At 43.8% G+C, this 15,975-nt stretch overlaps 3 protein-coding genes across 9 annotated transcripts; 1 reads left to right on the plus strand and 2 right to left on the minus strand.

The window, feature by feature from the left end:
• Window positions 1-262: 262 nt before the first annotated feature.
• Window positions 263-1,325, minus strand: LOC139415303 (SAYSvFN domain-containing protein 1-like). Its single transcript, XM_071163334.1, has 2 exons — window positions 864-1,325; window positions 263-645 (listed from the first exon to the last, which is right to left on the minus strand). The coding sequence occupies exons 1-2, from the start codon at window positions 1,122-1,124 to the stop codon at window positions 328-330; spliced, it is 579 nt and encodes a 192-aa protein (XP_071019435.1). The 5' UTR covers window positions 1,125-1,325; the 3' UTR covers window positions 263-327.
• Window positions 1,177-3,188, plus strand: LOC139415304 (gene rich cluster, C10 gene). Of its 2 annotated transcripts, XM_071163337.1 has the most exons (5): window positions 1,177-1,258; window positions 1,343-1,454; window positions 1,842-1,900; window positions 2,263-2,436; window positions 2,605-3,188. In XM_071163337.1, the coding sequence occupies exons 3-5, from the start codon at window positions 1,849-1,851 to the stop codon at window positions 2,742-2,744; spliced, it is 366 nt and encodes a 121-aa protein (XP_071019438.1). In that variant the 5' UTR covers window positions 1,177-1,258; window positions 1,343-1,454; window positions 1,842-1,848; the 3' UTR covers window positions 2,745-3,188. The 2 variants fall into 2 exon arrangements, with proteins under 2 accessions (XP_071019438.1, XP_071019437.1); XM_071163336.1 differs by lacking the exon at window positions 1,177-1,258 and having other exon boundaries at window positions 1,355-1,454; window positions 2,260-2,436.
• Window positions 3,189-3,194: 6 nt separating this feature from the next.
• LOC139415301 (cytospin-A-like) lies at window positions 3,195-15,767 on the minus strand. 6 transcript variants are annotated; one of them, XM_071163331.1, is made up of 12 exons: window positions 15,307-15,760; window positions 14,501-14,652; window positions 12,978-13,499; window positions 12,776-12,849; window positions 9,185-9,816; window positions 7,987-8,080; window positions 5,695-5,770; window positions 5,517-5,562; window positions 5,327-5,423; window positions 5,107-5,223; window positions 4,949-5,008; window positions 3,195-4,694 (listed from the first exon to the last, which is right to left on the minus strand). In XM_071163331.1, exons 2-12 carry the CDS (start codon window positions 14,538-14,540, stop codon window positions 4,605-4,607), a joined length of 1,848 nt encoding a protein of 615 aa, XP_071019432.1. In that variant the 5' UTR covers window positions 14,541-14,652; window positions 15,307-15,760; the 3' UTR covers window positions 3,195-4,604. The 6 variants fall into 6 exon arrangements, with proteins under 6 accessions (XP_071019432.1, XP_071019430.1, XP_071019433.1 ...); XM_071163329.1 differs by having other exon boundaries at window positions 14,486-14,652; XM_071163332.1 differs by having other exon boundaries at window positions 3,205-4,694; window positions 5,517-5,565; window positions 5,695-5,766; window positions 14,486-14,652; window positions 15,307-15,767.
• Between the last annotated feature and the right edge of the window lie 208 nt (window positions 15,768-15,975).

Here is a 15,975-nt window from a genome sequence, read left to right on the forward strand (position 1 = left end):
AAGTATATTTTTCTAAAATATTTCAGACACTGTCAACTTTCTGTGTGTGTGTGTGTGTGTGTTCAAAGTACAGTAATATGTTCTAAGTTTCAAGTACACCCATGTTAATGGAATTAACAAGTAGATGTTGGTGTTTTCACAGCATCATCAATGTCTGGCAGTGTTGAATGATCTTGTAGTTTGGAATAGGCTATATTTGACTTCAAAATCAGCATCAGCAATGTGCACCATTCAAATAAATACATTTACAGTTCATTTTTATTACAGTGGAAATCTTAAAGTACAGTAGCTATTAAATGTCAGAATAAAGTCAGTTGTTTGAGGGTCTCATCTGTTGGCCAGTGGTCTGTAGCCCATCTCTCCCTCTAACTGCTCTGCAGTAAGTGCCCCCAGGAGAGGCTGACAGTCTGGGTTGAACACTGAATAAGCGCTCAGTTCTCCTGGTTGACGTGCAGTTGGGCTCCGCAGCCCCTCGTACAGCCAGTAGAAGAGAGAGATAAGGAAGAAAGGCAACCCAAATTCCAGTTCGGCAAACAGCCCAAGTAGAACCAGCCAAAGCAACACCTTCAGCAACATCAGATTTGTGAAAGCCAGTCGTTTCGAACCAAGCCATTGACCCAGATTGCTCTCCAGCAACCAGCCATCCTAAAAAAGGTGGGGAAAGATTAAATTAAATTAGCGAACAGTGACTAAATGGAATCTACGTGTATTACTAACGGACATATACTTGACAAATAGGGCTGGTTTTCACAGACAGCATGCTCAATGAATCTCCAATTAAAGTTTTTATTTGTCCATGACTTGGTTTAAACTGTGTACGGGTAACCGGACCATAGTATTTTGAGTATTGCGTTTTAGCCTACCCCCCAATGTTTAGTCCTTGTAGCCTGAGCGACAGCAGAGATTGGATCTTCTGTAAACTCCTGTGTGTCTGCATCAGCTGTTGATGACTGGCAGCTGGCCGAGATCAAAGTGCTGCCACTGTCAGATGATGTTATGGGCTGCTTTTCGCTCTTCTTAGGAGCCACATCAGCCCTTCTTCGAGCTCTGAACTCTGAAAGCTTTTGCTCCATATTGTAATCCACTCTTGAGTCATGCGGCAATGAAAGACTGCGCCGCAACATGTGCACGACAGATAGGAAAGAAAGTTACTGGTTACTGCCTTGGCTAGCTAGATTTTGAGCAGTCCTAACATGATTTTTCCTTTGAAATCCCGTCTTCTCAACCGCGGAAATATTGTCTAAAATGTGTTTTCATGGTAATGCTCGAATTCAATGTTTCACTGTTACAGGAAGAATATTGTAAATCTGTTTCACTTTAGTTTGTTTCCTTTCCTGTTCAGCCAGGCGTACGTAATGACGTAATGGCGAGTCGTAAAGCGTCACTCCCCACCACCCAGCTTACAAGCAAAACATTTCTTGCTAAGCTGTTTGTATTTATTCAACTGCTATATTGTAAGTAACCAATACTGCATTTAATTGATTATGTAGGTATTTAATTGCGCATTCCAGAGTAACGTTAAAGATGGAATAGCTATGTAGCTTAACTAGATGCTGTCACCTAGCTAGTTTACCTAGCCACAACAGCTAACTAGCTTACTACAAGGATACTGTACTCATGTCAAACATCTCCATCCATAGTTCTGGATTCATTTGATAAAGCTAAATATATAGCTAGATAGATATGCCCCTTTATGCAGTTTTCCTATGTTTGTGTAAGTAATGGACACAGGAAAGTATTACTCACTGTACATAAATATGCAGAAGTTAGCTAACTAACGTTTTCTGAAATACACATTATTCATTGAAATATCTGCTCTTATATCACACCTTTTTTCCCAGACATATAATGGCCTCAGCTCCAGCCCAGCAGCCCACCCTCACTGTTGAGCAGGCCAGAGGTATGAACAGTCACATAATTGTGCCTTATCTAGGAAAGGAGATACCTTGTCAGTTGCACAAGTTAATGCATTCAACTGAAATATGTCTTCTGCATTAACCCAATCCCTCTGAATCGGAGAGGTGTGGTGGGCTGCCTTAATCGATGTCCACTGTCCTGGGAGCAGTTGTTTTGGATTAACTGCCTTGCTCAAGGGCTGAATAAAATATTTTTTCCACCTTGCCAGCTCAGGGATTTGAACCAGTGGCTTTTTGGCTACTGGCCCAAATGCTCTTAATTGCTAGGCTACCTGCCACCCCACTCTATTACTAATGCCCGGTTGTGGCACAGATCTATTCACAATGCTCTTGTGTGTTGCAGTAGTGCTGAGTGAGGTCATCCAGGCCTTCTCTGTGCCAGAGAATGCAGCACGGATGGAGGAGGCACGGGAGAGCGCCTGCAACGACATGGGCAAGATGCTGCAGCTGGTGCTCCCTGTGGCCACCCAGATCCAACAGGAGGTCATCAAAGCGTATGGCTTCAACAACGAGGGAGAGGGTAAGAAGCCACTTTGTGAAACCAGTTCGATATAGGATAAAGGGATAGAGACAATCTATTGTCACTTTTCAGTGGCATTGATTTGTGTTTTGACTTTACACTTTTAGCTTCATGTTCAGTTCGAGCTCTGTGAAATCATGGTAGTCATTGCTTATTTAAATTTTTCAGGTGTCCTTAAATTTGCCCGTCTGGTGAAGATGTATGAAACTCAGGACCCAGAGATAGCAGCCATGTCCATCAAACTGAAGTCTCTTCTCCTGCCTCCCCTGTCCACTCCACCCATAGGTGGTGCCATCACAGCTTCCTAGGAAATTCGCCTTGGTCTCTCAGAAGGGACATCTAAAAAAATGTTACTGGACTTGAAAATGTGTGTGCATTGTCAATTTCATAAAGTATCTCTTTTTTTTTCTTCAATCAATCATAGGAAAAAGTGAATTGGCTACCTTGGTATATCACCCTGGGATAATGCACACAAATCAGACCTGTATTGGTTCAAATGAAAACAAAATGTCAGAATTGCAACCTCCAACCAGGATAGACAAATTTCATTCTTCAAAGTTTAGTTATTGCATTCCTGGATTTAAATGCAATACACCTGACAGCTAACTTAAATCCTTTGTTTATGAGTATTTGTTTTCCGTATTTATTTATTTTGCATTTTGTCTTAAGTCATTTATACCATAATTTACTGTTGGACCTTTTCAATCTGTCACTGCTGGATAAGAGTTAATACATGTAATAAAAAAATAAAATGCTACTCAGATTTGTTGAAATTTAATTTTTTTAAAAGTGAAAACAGCAACACACCAAGCAGATTAACACAAACTTTATTGCAGTAAGACTTTGGCAACTGTTTCTGTTATCATTCACAGTAAAACTCTTCGGGGAGTGGCACATGCCTCAATTTATACTTTGCACATACTGTACATCTCTCCTTCACACAAAGACAAACATTGTAGGATTCAGTCCTTATATGGCCACATTGAGGTTTTGTCTGATTTATAGAAGCAACAGACAATCCATTCCCATAACAGGAGAAATACCCCTCTGTTCATTAGTCCAACCTATGGCACTTGTTTTCATTCTACATTTAAAACATTGACTTAAAAATATTTTCAAACCAATAGTAGATTCAAAATATAACTAATTATAAACTGGGTGGTTCGAACCCTGAATGCTGATTTGGCTGAAAGCCATGGTATATCAGACAGTATACCACGGGTATGACAAAACATTTATTTTTACTGCTCTAATTACATTTGTAACCAGTTTATAATAGCTATAAGGCCCCTCAGGGGTTTGTGATATATGGCCAATATACCACGGCTAAGGGCTGTGTCCTAGCACTCCGCGTTGCGTTGTGCCTAAGAACAGCCCTTAGCCATGGTATATTGGCCATACCACACCCCCTCGGGCCTTATTGCTTAATTAGACAGTTCTGTATATACACATTTCCTCAAAAGGCAGTCACTCTTGGTTGATCCCGGTTGTGATGCAGCGCCACTAAACTAACTCATTCAAGTCATCTGGCTCCTCTTTGTGCTTTGAGTTGAGGTTCATAGACATTAGAATACTACTTATGGCTACATAAATATCTCAACATTTCTAAGCAAATAAAGTCTGATAAAGAATGTGAAACATGGCAGAGTGTGTCCACAAAATAAAAATCTACCAGTTAAAAACTGATTTCCTATTGTTGATAAAGTGCTTAAATAAAAAGGCATTAGAATAAGTGCAACAAAGAACAACAGTTGCACCCAAAGTGATAAACTTGAAGTCTGATACATTTTCCTGGTGCAATTTGTCTAGAATATACTGTAGTCCTCAGATAGTCACATCCACAATTTCCTCATTTATGGTGATGCTTGTGTTCTCATATTCAGTGCAATCACCGTGAAATTTAACAAAAGAACAGCGCTCAGCCTAAAACCCTCACTTCCATCCACAGTGCACCTACAACCAATGGCCGACAGCAGGAGTCCACACGGAGAGTGAAGCTGAAGTAGAAATAATTTCCAACAGTTGTCCTACAATCCCTAGTGGTGCGTCAGTCAATTTGGCCAATCAGCTGTCTCAGTTCAGTTCATGATGCAAGAAAAGGAACCAGACTGGTGGTGGCGGACCAGTTAGATGTTGAGTTTGGGAGGGAAGCCAGAAGGAAAATGACCTCACATCTCAAAGTGACGAAACATGCTTTCAACGTACCCCAGGACCCTCTGCCAGTCGGGCCCACCTGGTCTCAGCATCTCTTCCACAGTCTGTCAAGCAAATAAAAACCCTCTGTTAAAAGACAAGCTTACACTCAGCTGTACCCTCAGCTCTACAAGGACAACTGCTACTCACGTAAAAAAAAAAAGTGGGAACTGAGAAGCATTACCATGCTCATAAGAACAGTTGGACATCAGTGACAGGACATCTACCATTCTACTCACAAGTCAAGCTCTTTTAAAACATATATATTTTAAGTTTCTTTCCCAACAACTTTCATGGAATGTTTAAATTTGGGTCTCACCAGTGTGGATGTGATTCCTACACTTCCCCCAGTCTGGAAGGCAAGGCCCAGGTTCTCACTCTGCACAGAACAAAACATGTAGGTGTGAATAAGGTTACTAAAACAGTTTGTATATTGTGTGAACTATGGAGTCGTTTATATGAATGCATTTCTCTTACCTTGTCTCCTGGGCTGAGACTGCTGTATGGTATGTGTGTGGGTAGATAGGTGTGGTACACAGCACAAAAAGCCAGACCGTCCTCCCAGCTGCTGCTGAAGTTGGTGATCTCAATATTCTATTAAAAAAAAATCCAAAATAGAGGATTGTCTTGTATTGGTCAGATAAGGTGACCAATGGTTTGGTAAATGTGAATGGTACTTTTCTTTGCTAGTTTTGACCTTGTAGCCCTGGGTGCGGCTTTGACACCAGCGCAGGAGTGAGTTCCGCCTGGAGCCTCCATGACGTCGCAGCAGCATGCTGAAACCATCCTGAGGTCTGGAAGGTGGATAACAGACAAATGTTATAGCTAGGTAGAAGGCTTTATTTGGGCATATTTCTTATGTTTCTTTAGAGGGCCTGTCCAATCACCTGAACGAGGACAGTGGGTCTGCGTTCTGGTCCTCCTCCTGTTTTTCTGCTAGACGTTAGCAATTAGTTAAGAGCATAGTAACTTTACACACATAGCAAAATGCACTATACACATTCAAAAGCAAACAGTTATGTTTGAACTCAAAGTATAATGTAGGTGTAGATTAAATGAACACACTTGTATAGAAGCTGGACCAGGTGTCCTGTGTTTGCAGTATGCGGTCCATCCTTCTCCCTTTGACTGGCTCTTCTTTCTGGTAAGAGATAGAGGAGTAGTGGCTATAGAATGCATGACTGTTTCCAAATTGGTCAGAAAATGACCCTTGAATTTCAAGTCCAGACTAAGACTATACACTGTATATGCACTATACAAAACACACTCATATATACACTGAACAAAAAATATGAACGCAACAAGTGTTGGTCCCATGATTCATGAGCTGAAATAAAAGATTCCAGAAATGTATTTTCTTTGCAAAGATAATTCATCTACCTGAAAGGTGGGGCATATCAAGAAGCTGATTAAACACTATTACACAGGTGCACCTTGTGCCGGGGACAATAAAAGGCCACTTTAAAATGTGCAGTTTTGTCACACAACACAATGCCACAAATGTCTCAAGTTGAGGAAGCGTGCAATTGGCACACTGATTGCAGGAAAGCTGTTGCCAGAGAATTTAATGTTCTCTACCATAAGCAGCCTTAAAACGTTGTTTTGGAGATTTTGGCAGTACGTCCAACTGGCCTCACAAGCGCAAACCACGTGTAACCATGCCAGCCCAGGACCTCCACATCTGGCTTCTTCGCCTGTGGGGTCATCGGAGCCCAGCCACCCAGACAGCTGATGAAACTCTGGGTTTGCACAAACGAAGAATTTGTGCACAAACTGTCATAAACCATCTCAGGCATGCTCATCTGTGTGCTCGTCGTCCTCACCTGACTGCAGTTCGGCATCATAACCGACTTAAGTGGGCAAATGCTCACTTTCGCTGGCTATTGGAACGCTGGAGGTGTGCTCTTCACAAATGAATCCTGATTTCAACTGTACCGGGCAGATAACAGTATGGCAGCATGTGGGCGGTTTGCTGATGTCAACGTTGTGAACAGAGTGACCCATGGTGGCGATGTGGTTATGGTATGGGCAGGCATAAGCTACAGACAACGAACACAATTACATTTTATCAATGTCAATTTGAATGCACAGAGATACCGTGACGAGATCCTGAGGCCCATTGTCGTGCCATTCATCTGCCACCATCACCTTATGTTTCAGCATGATAATGCACGGCCCCACGTCGCAAGGATCTGTACACAATTCCTGGAAGCTGAAAATGTCCAAATTCTTCCATGGCCTGCATACTCACCAGAATATGTCACCCATTGAGCATGTTTGGGATGCTCTGGATCGACGTGTACGACAGCGTGTTCCAGTTCCCGTCAATATCCAGCAACTTCGCACAGCTATTGAAGAGTGGGATAACATTCCACAGGCCACAATCAAAAACCTAATCAACTCTATTGCGAAGAAGATGTGTTGTGCTGCATGAGGCAAAATGGTGGTCACACCAGACACTGACTAGTTGTCTGATCCATGCCTAATTTTTTTTTAAGGGTGTCTGTGACCAACAGAAATTTTTTATTCCCAGTCATGTGAAATCCATAGATTAGGGTTCAATTAATTTATTTAAACTGATTGATTTCCTTATATGGACTGTATAAAATAAAGTATTTAATCTATTTTAGAATAAGGCGTAACACGTAACAAAATGTTTTGGTGCCCTTCCCCAGATCTGTGCCTCGACACAATCCTGTCTTGGAGCTCTATGGACAATTCCTTTGACCTCATGGCTTGGTTTTTGCTCAACTGTGAGACTTTATATAGACAGGTGTGTGCCTTTCCAAATAATGTCCAATCAATTAAATTTACCACAGGTGGACTCCAAGTTGTCGAAACATCTCAAGGATGATCAATAGAAACAGGATGCACGAGTCTCTCATAGCAAAGGGTCTGTAAATAATATATATGTTTTTATATTTGTAATAAATGTGAGCAATTTTAAAAACCTGTTTTCGCTTCGTCATTATTGTGTGTAGATTAATGAGGACATTTATTTATTTAATCAATTTTAGAATAAGGGTGTAACATAACAAAATATGGAAAAAGTCAAGAGGTCGGAATACTTTCCCGAATGCACTGTATACCTCAAATACCTTGTACCCCTGCACATTGATCTGGTACTGGTACTCCCTGTATATAGCTTCATTTCTGTGTATTTTATTCCTCGTGTTACCAATTTATTTATTATATATTACTCTGCATCATTGGAAAGAGCTCGCAAAGCAGACATTTCAGGGTAAAGTCTACACCCGTTGTATTCGGTGCATGTGACAAATAACATGAGATTTGAAACCATTGCAAAGAGATTAGATACTCCCAAAAATAAACGTGTTGGTTGAATACAAGCATTACCTTGCATAGAGGCAGTGTTGTACTAGTGGTGGTCTGGGAGCTACCCTTCTGTGCAGGGAGAGAGTCCGTGGGCAGGGGAAGTCGAGAGAGGCTCCTGAAACAGATAAGATAGGACTTAGTTGAAACAGATACATGTAGGACACTGGTGTCTATATAGCATGGCCTTGCGCAGAGACACAGGCTAGCTTTCATCAAATATGAGACTGCTTTCAAAAATAATAGTTGTGTCAAAGGGACAGGCTCCAGGTAACAGATTCTCAACCCCCAAATTGCTGGTGCAGTGGTCACCAACCTTTTCTGAGTCAAGATCATTTTCTGAGTCAAAAAAGTTGAGATCTACCACTTAAATGAAATAAATAAATAACATGACTTAAAATGTAAGCCTATGCAACATTGACCAATTAAAATCAGTTCTGTAGCAATGATATGTGTGCAGTAAGATAACGGCCCAATGCATTATCACTGCATACTGGCTAGGCTTGAATTGCCCTGCCAATGTCGTTCTTCTCAGACCATTTTGAAATTATATGTAAAAAAAAAATGTTAGGTATATGATCACATTGATAGTGGTAATAGATCATTTGTTGTATTACATGTGAGGCACAGCTGAGTGACCAATTAGCCTTTTCATTTTATTTACTGGACAGATGGCCTGCATCTCATGGTCAGTCCGAGTCACCATCCCTTCTCTCTTCCTCTAAACAAAGGGTTGACAGAGCTGAATAACAACTTAAAATCTGAACTTACTCATACTGAATACAGCAAAGAGCTGTTGTTTTTGAGTCTCTCTCTAGACATGGCTATAAAAGTTTTGAAATCTCACATTAGGAACTTTGGTGTGCGTTCGACACTTCTTCACAGTCAAAGAAACTGTGCAGACACTGATCTGAGCAGACTGGCCAGCAGTAGGACTATAAGTACACTTGTTTTGCTCTCTGGGCCTGCCAGGTAGGCTGTGTTCTACCATCAGACACATGAAATGGTTCAAAATGGGAACACTTTGCATTCTCGACGCTATGGCTCCTGAATCAAGTGCATCTACTACCAACAGTGCAAAACAAATACAATTTAAAAAAATAGGAATTCAAGGCTTTATCGTTGTTTTTTTTACAGAAGTGAGTAACTGGGAAGGCCTTGGCGATCGACCGGTTGGTGACCACTGTGCTAGTGCATCATACAGGTATGATGAGGCTCTCACCTGGAACGCTCTGACATCATCACGATCCTCCGTGGATCTCTTAAGCCGCACCCCTTCTCTCCAGCTGCAACCAAATTCCGTAGGTACGTCTCCGCCACCCCCTTCCCTTTGAGCAGGTTCTCCCCTCCACTAACAAGCTCCTCAGGAGACTGCCCTCCCATCTTAACATCCACCCCCTCACTATTTATTATTTTCTCTCCTTCCACTTCCCTTTCAGAATCCTCTCTTTCCTCCCCATCCAGCGCCTCCACCGCATTTATGTCTTCACCAGTGTCTTCACCAGCCGGCCTCTCTTCTGTGTCTCTTCCCTCCATCTCTCTGTGACTGTGTGAGTCCTTCCCTCTCTCTATCTGCATGCGTCTCAGTGTCTCCAGCTCAGCGATGGTGCGTTGGTGTTCCAGGGTGAGAGCAGACAGTCTGTGACAGGCCTCTCCGTGTTCAGCACTCAGGTTCTCCAGTTCCCTGTCTGTGTCCTGCTGTCTGCAGTGGGCCTGGGCCAGCTGGCCCTCCAGTTCCCCGTGGCTCTCTCTGAGCGTGCCCAGAGTCTCCTCCGCCTCCGTGCGCAGCCGGTCGGCCACAGACACCGCCACCTGCAGATCGCACTGGAACTGGTGCCACTCAGCTCGCTCAGTCTGCAAGAGAGAAAGAAATAGTAATTGAGAGTGAGAGTGAGACAACCAGACAGATTGAGAGACAGACCGAGAGAGAGAGACAGACTTAAATATTCTGTACACTCAAACTAGAGCCATACATTTGTGCGGAGAACTTAAGAGTCAGTTGACTCATTGTATCAGGAAATACAGGGTACAAAACATTACGAACACCTTCCTAATATTGAGTTGCACCCCCTTTTGCCCTCAGAACAGCCCAAATTCGTCAAGGCATGGACTCTACAAAGAGTCGAAAGCGTTTCACAGGGATGCTGGCCCATGTTGACCTAAAATGCTTCCCACAGTTGTGTCAAGCTGGCTGGATGCCATTTGGGTGGTGGACCGTTCTTGATACACACAGGAAACTGTTGAGTGTGAAAAACCAAGCAGACCTGCAGTTCACACTCAAACCGGTGCGCCTGGAACCTACTTCCACACCCCGTTCAAAGGCACTTAAATAATTTGTCTTGCCCATTCACCCTCTGAATGGCACACACACACAGTCCATGCCTCAATTGTCGAGGCTTAAAAAAAAACTTTAACTAGTCTCCTCGCCTTCATCTACACTGATTGACGTGGATTTAACAAGGGACATCAATAACGGCTCATAGCTTTCACCTGGATTCACCTGGTCAGTCTGTCACGGAAAGAGCAGGTGTCATTTTATCATTTTACATCTAGGCCAGCAGACAGACATGCATGCTGCCACATGTAGCAGAAAATCAATAGCTCTGTTGATACAGTCTACAGTAAACATGTCGAAATCAGGGATTTTGCATTGGTCAAAAGAAGAATTCATTCAGGTGAACATTTCAACAAAGTATGCCAGGAATCCTTGCAATGTTCCCTGTGTACAGTTAGTCACAGTAATCTAGAGAGAGGGACAACCTCCCATACTGTATGTCAGGACCACCCCACTGCTTATCACTGGCTCATTTACAGTAGCTGTTGCACCGTGTTTGCAGATGGTGGAGGCCGACTGTGATATTCTCAAACAGAACACTTCTAGAAAAATGTCAAAGCCAGGTCACATTTTTGAACCACTGATAAAAGGTTGCTTAGGTTAGCACACATATTGAGAAACCCTGCCTTCCACAAACACTGTGACTTGCCTGAACATTTGCCTTACTTACCGCTGGAATGAAATCCCAAGTCTTAGGACTTGATTAAATCGTATTGAGGAAGACATGTACAGGGTGGTTGAACTTTTAACCTCTAGAAGTCTAAGCCGTTGGCACAAAACTACCTCCGTGCTTCCATTCATTCACAAAAGCGCAGAGAGCATCATAAAGAACAAAGAACACACCAGGCAGGTCCGAGATACTGTTGTGAAGAAGTTTAAAGCCGGATTTGGATACAAAAAGATTTCCCAAGCTTTAAACATCCCAAGGAGCACTGTGCAAGCGATAATATTGAAATGGAAGGAGTATCAGACCACTGCAAATCTACCAAGACCTGGCCGTCCCTCTAAACTTTCAGCTCATACAAGGAGAAGACTGATCAGAGATGCAGCCAAGAGGCCCATGATCACTCTGGATGAACTGCAGAGATCTACAGCTGAGGTGGGAGACTCTGTCCATAGGACAACAATCAGTCGTATATTGCACAAATCTGGCCTTTATGGAAGAGTGGCAAGAAAGCCATTTCTTAAAGATATCCATAAAAAGTGTTGTTTAAAGTTTGCCACAAGCCACCTGGGAGACACACCAAACATGCGGAAGAAGGTGCTCTGGTCAGATGAAACCAAAATTGAACTTTTTGGCAACAATGCAAAACGTTATGTTTGGCGTAAAAGCAACACAGCTGAACACACCATCCCCACTGTCAAACATGGTGGTGGCAGCATCATGGTTTGGGCCTGCTTTTCTTCAGCAGCGACAGGGAAGATGGTTAAAATTGATGGGAAGATGGATGGAGCCAAATACAGGACCATTCTGGAAGAAAATCTGATGGAGTCTGCAAAAGACCTAAGACTGGGACGGAGATTTGTCTTCCAACAAGACAATGATCCAAAACATAAAGCAAAATCTACAATGGAATGGTTCAAAAATAAACATATCCAGGTGTTTGAATGGCCAAGTCAAAGTCCAGACCTGAATCCAATCGAGAATCTGTGGAAAGAACTGAAAACTGCTGTTCACAAATGCTCTCCATCCAACCTCACTGAGCTCGAGCTGTTTTGCAAGGAGGAATGGGAAAAAATTTCAGTCTCTCGATGTGCAAAACTGATAGAGACATACCCCAAGCGACTTACAGCTGTAATCGCAGCAAAAGGTGGCGCTACAAAGTATTAACTTAAGGGGGCTGAATAATTTTGCACGCCTAATTTTTCAGTTTTTGATTTGTTAAAAAAGTTTGAAATATCCAATAAATGTCATTCCACTTCATGATTGTGTCCCACTTGTTGTTGATTCTTCACAAAAAAATACAGTTTTATTTCTTTATGTTTGAAGCCTGAAATGTGGCAAAAGGTCGCAAAGTTCAAGGGGGCCGAATACTTTCGCAAGGCACTGTATATCTCTACCTTAAACTGGCAGATTTTGATGGGGATTTCTTTATTATGTTACTTAGATTGACGCACGGGTGAGTCGATCGACTCTTAAAAGGCAACGTTTCCGCTTTCGTGGAGACGGCATTCACGGTAAACGCTGCATATGTCGGCTCAATCGGAAATCACCTTCATATTTCAATCCCGCTATACTGCGGATCTTCCGCGATACCGATTGAGTCGAGCCCTAAAACAGCTAACAGAGCACAACACTGGGTAGAGAAGGGAAAACACAATCCACTTCAAAGTAATATGGATATATTTGCGTCTGTGTGTGTGTGGTCTTTGAAACGATTTTGTGTCTGCAGTGCTGAGGGAGAGACGGAGGAAATGCAGTGGGGAAGAGACGGAGGGAATGCAGTGGGGAAGAGAAGGGAGGAGCGTCTGACTCACCCTCAGTGTGTCCTTCAGGCTGCGCATCTCCTCGACCAGCACCTCTCTCTCCACCATCAACCGCCTCAGCAGCTCTGACACACACACACACACACACACGTACTATAAGGACATGTATGCACACACTGTTAAGTTGAGACAAGACAAACAATTGAGTTACAACGATTGGGTTACTACGGCCATGCAGATGTGGAGACCTTACCGGCTGCTCCTGCTGGCGCGTCCAGGCCGGGACTGAGCCCCAGTGTGGACCTGTGATGTTCCAGCAGGTTCAGCAGAGCCAGGGCCATCTCCTCCCTAGCCCTCTCCGGCCCTGCCTGGGGCTCCAGCCCACTGTCCCGGTCCTGCCAGCTCTGCTCCAAAGGGCTACGATTCGACGGAGACTCTTGGGCTGGGGACACAGGGCTGCTGCTGTGGTTGTTGTGGCTGCTGGAGCACCTCCCCGGTCGCCTTTCACCGTCCATTTCCACCCCTGTTCCCTGCGTCGATGCACCACTCTCTAGGCTAATCACAGCCCATTCTGGCGGGACGGACAGCGTGTGGCTCCAATTGGAGTTGGTGGAGGGGGAAGCTCCACCCTGGCAGACGATACCTCCGGTAGCCCCAGAGGACGGTGTCCCCTGCTGCAGCAGCTGAGCCGCGGCTGGAGCCAAGGCCAGAGCTGCAGCCAGGTCAGAATCAGAGGGGGAGGAGGGAGGAGTGTGGAACAGATCTAAATGAGACCCTGGAAAGAGAAAGAAGGTGGAGAGTGGAGAGGGGGAGATTAAAGAAATATGAGAAAGGGGAAAGGAGAGTAGGGAGGAGCAGAAAAGAGAGCGAGAGCAAGACAGAACTGCTGTCCTAAGCTATTTTCTAGTCTATAAAAACTACATAGGAGACCAGAGTTGGGTGTGGCTATAGCAGGATGCCTGCACTTTGATGCAGAATATGCATATATAAACAGTCAATGCCCTTCCTCTCTCTCACACAGTCCTTGGTAGGCTGATAGACACGGCAGAGCCTGTCTTTCATTAACAGACACTCATTTCCCAAGTGGCCATATCTAGAGACTTACTCCCTCACTGAATTTAGACGCCGCATCTCTTGCTGCTTGTAGTCAATTGATTTACATTCGAAACACATCCACTATGTCAAACTCTACTGCATATTCACACACACACACACACACACACACACACACACACACACACACACACACACACACACACACACACACACACACACACACACACACACACACACACTAAGCCTCTAGTGTCTCATGTTCCCCCTCCCTGTCGTTGTGTTGGGCAGCAGAATTCTGCAGACTCATTATTCAGCTAGCACAGCCTGATGTATTGCATGTGCCTGGCGGTGGGCACACAGTATCCAGGGAGCTATTCCCACAGTCTGAGTCGGTTTCCAGCCTACTGAGACCAGATAGGAAGGATAGGAACGGCCAGGGTTTTAAACAAGTGTTTAGGGGAGGAAGTGTATGTGTGTGTGTGTGTGTGTCAGAAAAAGAAGTCAGCAATGCTACAATAGAGAATCACAGGTAGACAGATCGAGAAGGGGAGGCATAAAAGATTGTGAACAAATTGTGTAGGAGTACAAACAGCTTGAAAGGAAATATTGTAGAAACATGGGAAACAGGAAGAGAAGGTTCTAATCAGAGTTACTGTCAGAGTTTAATATAATGGCATGTGACAATGAGAGAGAGTGTGTGTGTACGTTCATGTAGGGAACCTGTAGGGCCATGGTCGTCCTTGCCAGCGACGTTACCCATGATGCAGCAGGTGCAGAGTGGAAGCAACGTGACTATGTGTCCCAGCGCCCCTCGCTCTCCCCTCCGGTGCTCTCTCTTGGATCCGCCGCAGAGTTGACAGGGAGTAATACACCTAGAAGTACAGCGAATGCTCAGTCCACAAATCTTTAAACACAAGTATGGCTAACACTAAATTCTCCTTTAATGGAGCAGATACCCTCTGACTACAGTGGCAAACCATGTTTGTTGACAAGTGATCTAGAGCAATGACCCATACTTAAAATGCTGCAAGCTAATTGAGCACAGGGATGACTGCTGGGATGTGCATATCCCTGCAGGATGTTCACCATCATCGTGTCCAGTGTAGCATTAGATTAATCATACAAGTAGGTGATGGAAAGAGAACCTGACAGTCCCCCTTGGGTTTCATGTGGAATTAATAGGTTGCCTGATCAATGGAAAGGCAGCTGCTTAGGTTTATCCACGGGTGTGTGTGGTCTTGCAGAAGAAATGCCTGCTGAATACAAGTGTCTAATTGTTAGGCATGGCAATAAGGCTACAGTAAAACTCTGAACAGAGAGCAGATTCTGAATGAAAGAAACCCTGATATGATGTACAGAACCGAGTTCTGTACAAGGCTAGGCTATAAGAGAGAGGGATATGCAATAACAATACACAGAAATGCACATACTATTTGCGTCTATCCCTGCATAAAACAATATCGCTGTGCGGGGCTGCTTTAATCTGGCAAACACCGTAGGCTATTGCAATGCAATCAACCACCCACCTTGATATCCCCACGTACCGCCCGATAAAATACTCCAGTTGTCTCTCTTTTTCTGCCTCACCGCATTTTTCTCCGTTTACCCCTATTTCTGTTGCTTCAATAATCAGAGACAGGCTTGAGGCTGTTTGCTGCTGTTGTGGTTGAAACGCGAGTGCAGGGGAGATCCGGATACACTACAGAGCGACCCAAGATAATGTTGGGTCTTGCTAGGAACTCGATTCTAATGCGGCAAACTGGGAAAAGAAAAGGGCTGGACTAAGCTGCTCCGTGCAAGGTAGCCTACTGTCCTTCTGCGAAAAGTTGTATCCTAGAGCTCAGGCTCATTTATTTCACTGGGAATGTGTCTATAAATATGTCCAAGTTTAGAGTGGTTGAGAGAGGAGGATATCATGAATTGTGATGCAATTCTAGGTTGAGAATGACAATGCAGTCCAGGGATGCCTGCAGCCTGGTCTCGTGGATTTTAAACATAGTAAATGTAAATCCGAGACACTCAAATAACTATAGGGTATAGGCTCGGACGGTATACCCTAGCCTATACCATTTACCGTATTTGGAAATAGCCACAGGATGGTTTTTCCAATATCGTCAATACCTTTGAAAGTATTTATTTTACGTCTTTCAATAAATGGTTATATTTGTAGCCACTTTAAGTAAATACCTGCAGTC

Source organism: Oncorhynchus clarkii, chromosome 8 (assembly GCF_045791955.1).
Source record: "Oncorhynchus clarkii lewisi isolate Uvic-CL-2024 chromosome 8, UVic_Ocla_1.0, whole genome shotgun sequence".
In the NCBI taxonomy this organism is placed as follows: Eukaryota; Metazoa; Chordata; class Actinopteri; order Salmoniformes; family Salmonidae; genus Oncorhynchus; species Oncorhynchus clarkii.

Excerpts from the sequence above, each read along its gene's own strand:
- LOC139415301 (XM_071163328.1), bottom strand. The coding sequence starts at position 14,540 with ATGGGTAACGTCGCTGGCAAGGACGACCATGGCCCTACAGGTTCCCTA. Across the intron at positions 5,224-5,326 it reads GCCGCACCCAGGGCTACAAG|AATATTGAGATCACCAACTT; the intron begins GTCAAAACTAGC and ends TTTTTTTAATAG. Across the intron at positions 5,009-5,106 it reads GTCTCAGCCCAGGAGACAAG|AGTGAGAACCTGGGCCTTGC; the intron begins GTAAGAGAAATG and ends TGTTCTGTGCAG.
- LOC139415304 (XM_071163336.1), top strand. The coding sequence starts at position 1,849 with ATGGCCTCAGCTCCAGCCCAGCAGCCCACCCTCACTGTTGAGCAGGCC. Across the intron at positions 1,901-2,259 it reads CACTGTTGAGCAGGCCAGAG|TAGTGCTGAGTGAGGTCATC; the intron begins GTATGAACAGTC and ends TGTGTGTTGCAG. Across the intron at positions 2,437-2,604 it reads CTTCAACAACGAGGGAGAGG|GTGTCCTTAAATTTGCCCGT; the intron begins GTAAGAAGCCAC and ends TAAATTTTTCAG.
- LOC139415303 (XM_071163334.1), bottom strand. The coding sequence starts at position 1,124 with ATGTTGCGGCGCAGTCTTTCATTGCCGCATGACTCAAGAGTGGATTAC. Across the intron at positions 646-863 it reads CAAGGACTAAACATTGGGGG|GATGGCTGGTTGCTGGAGAG; the intron begins GTAGGCTAAAAC and ends CACCTTTTTTAG.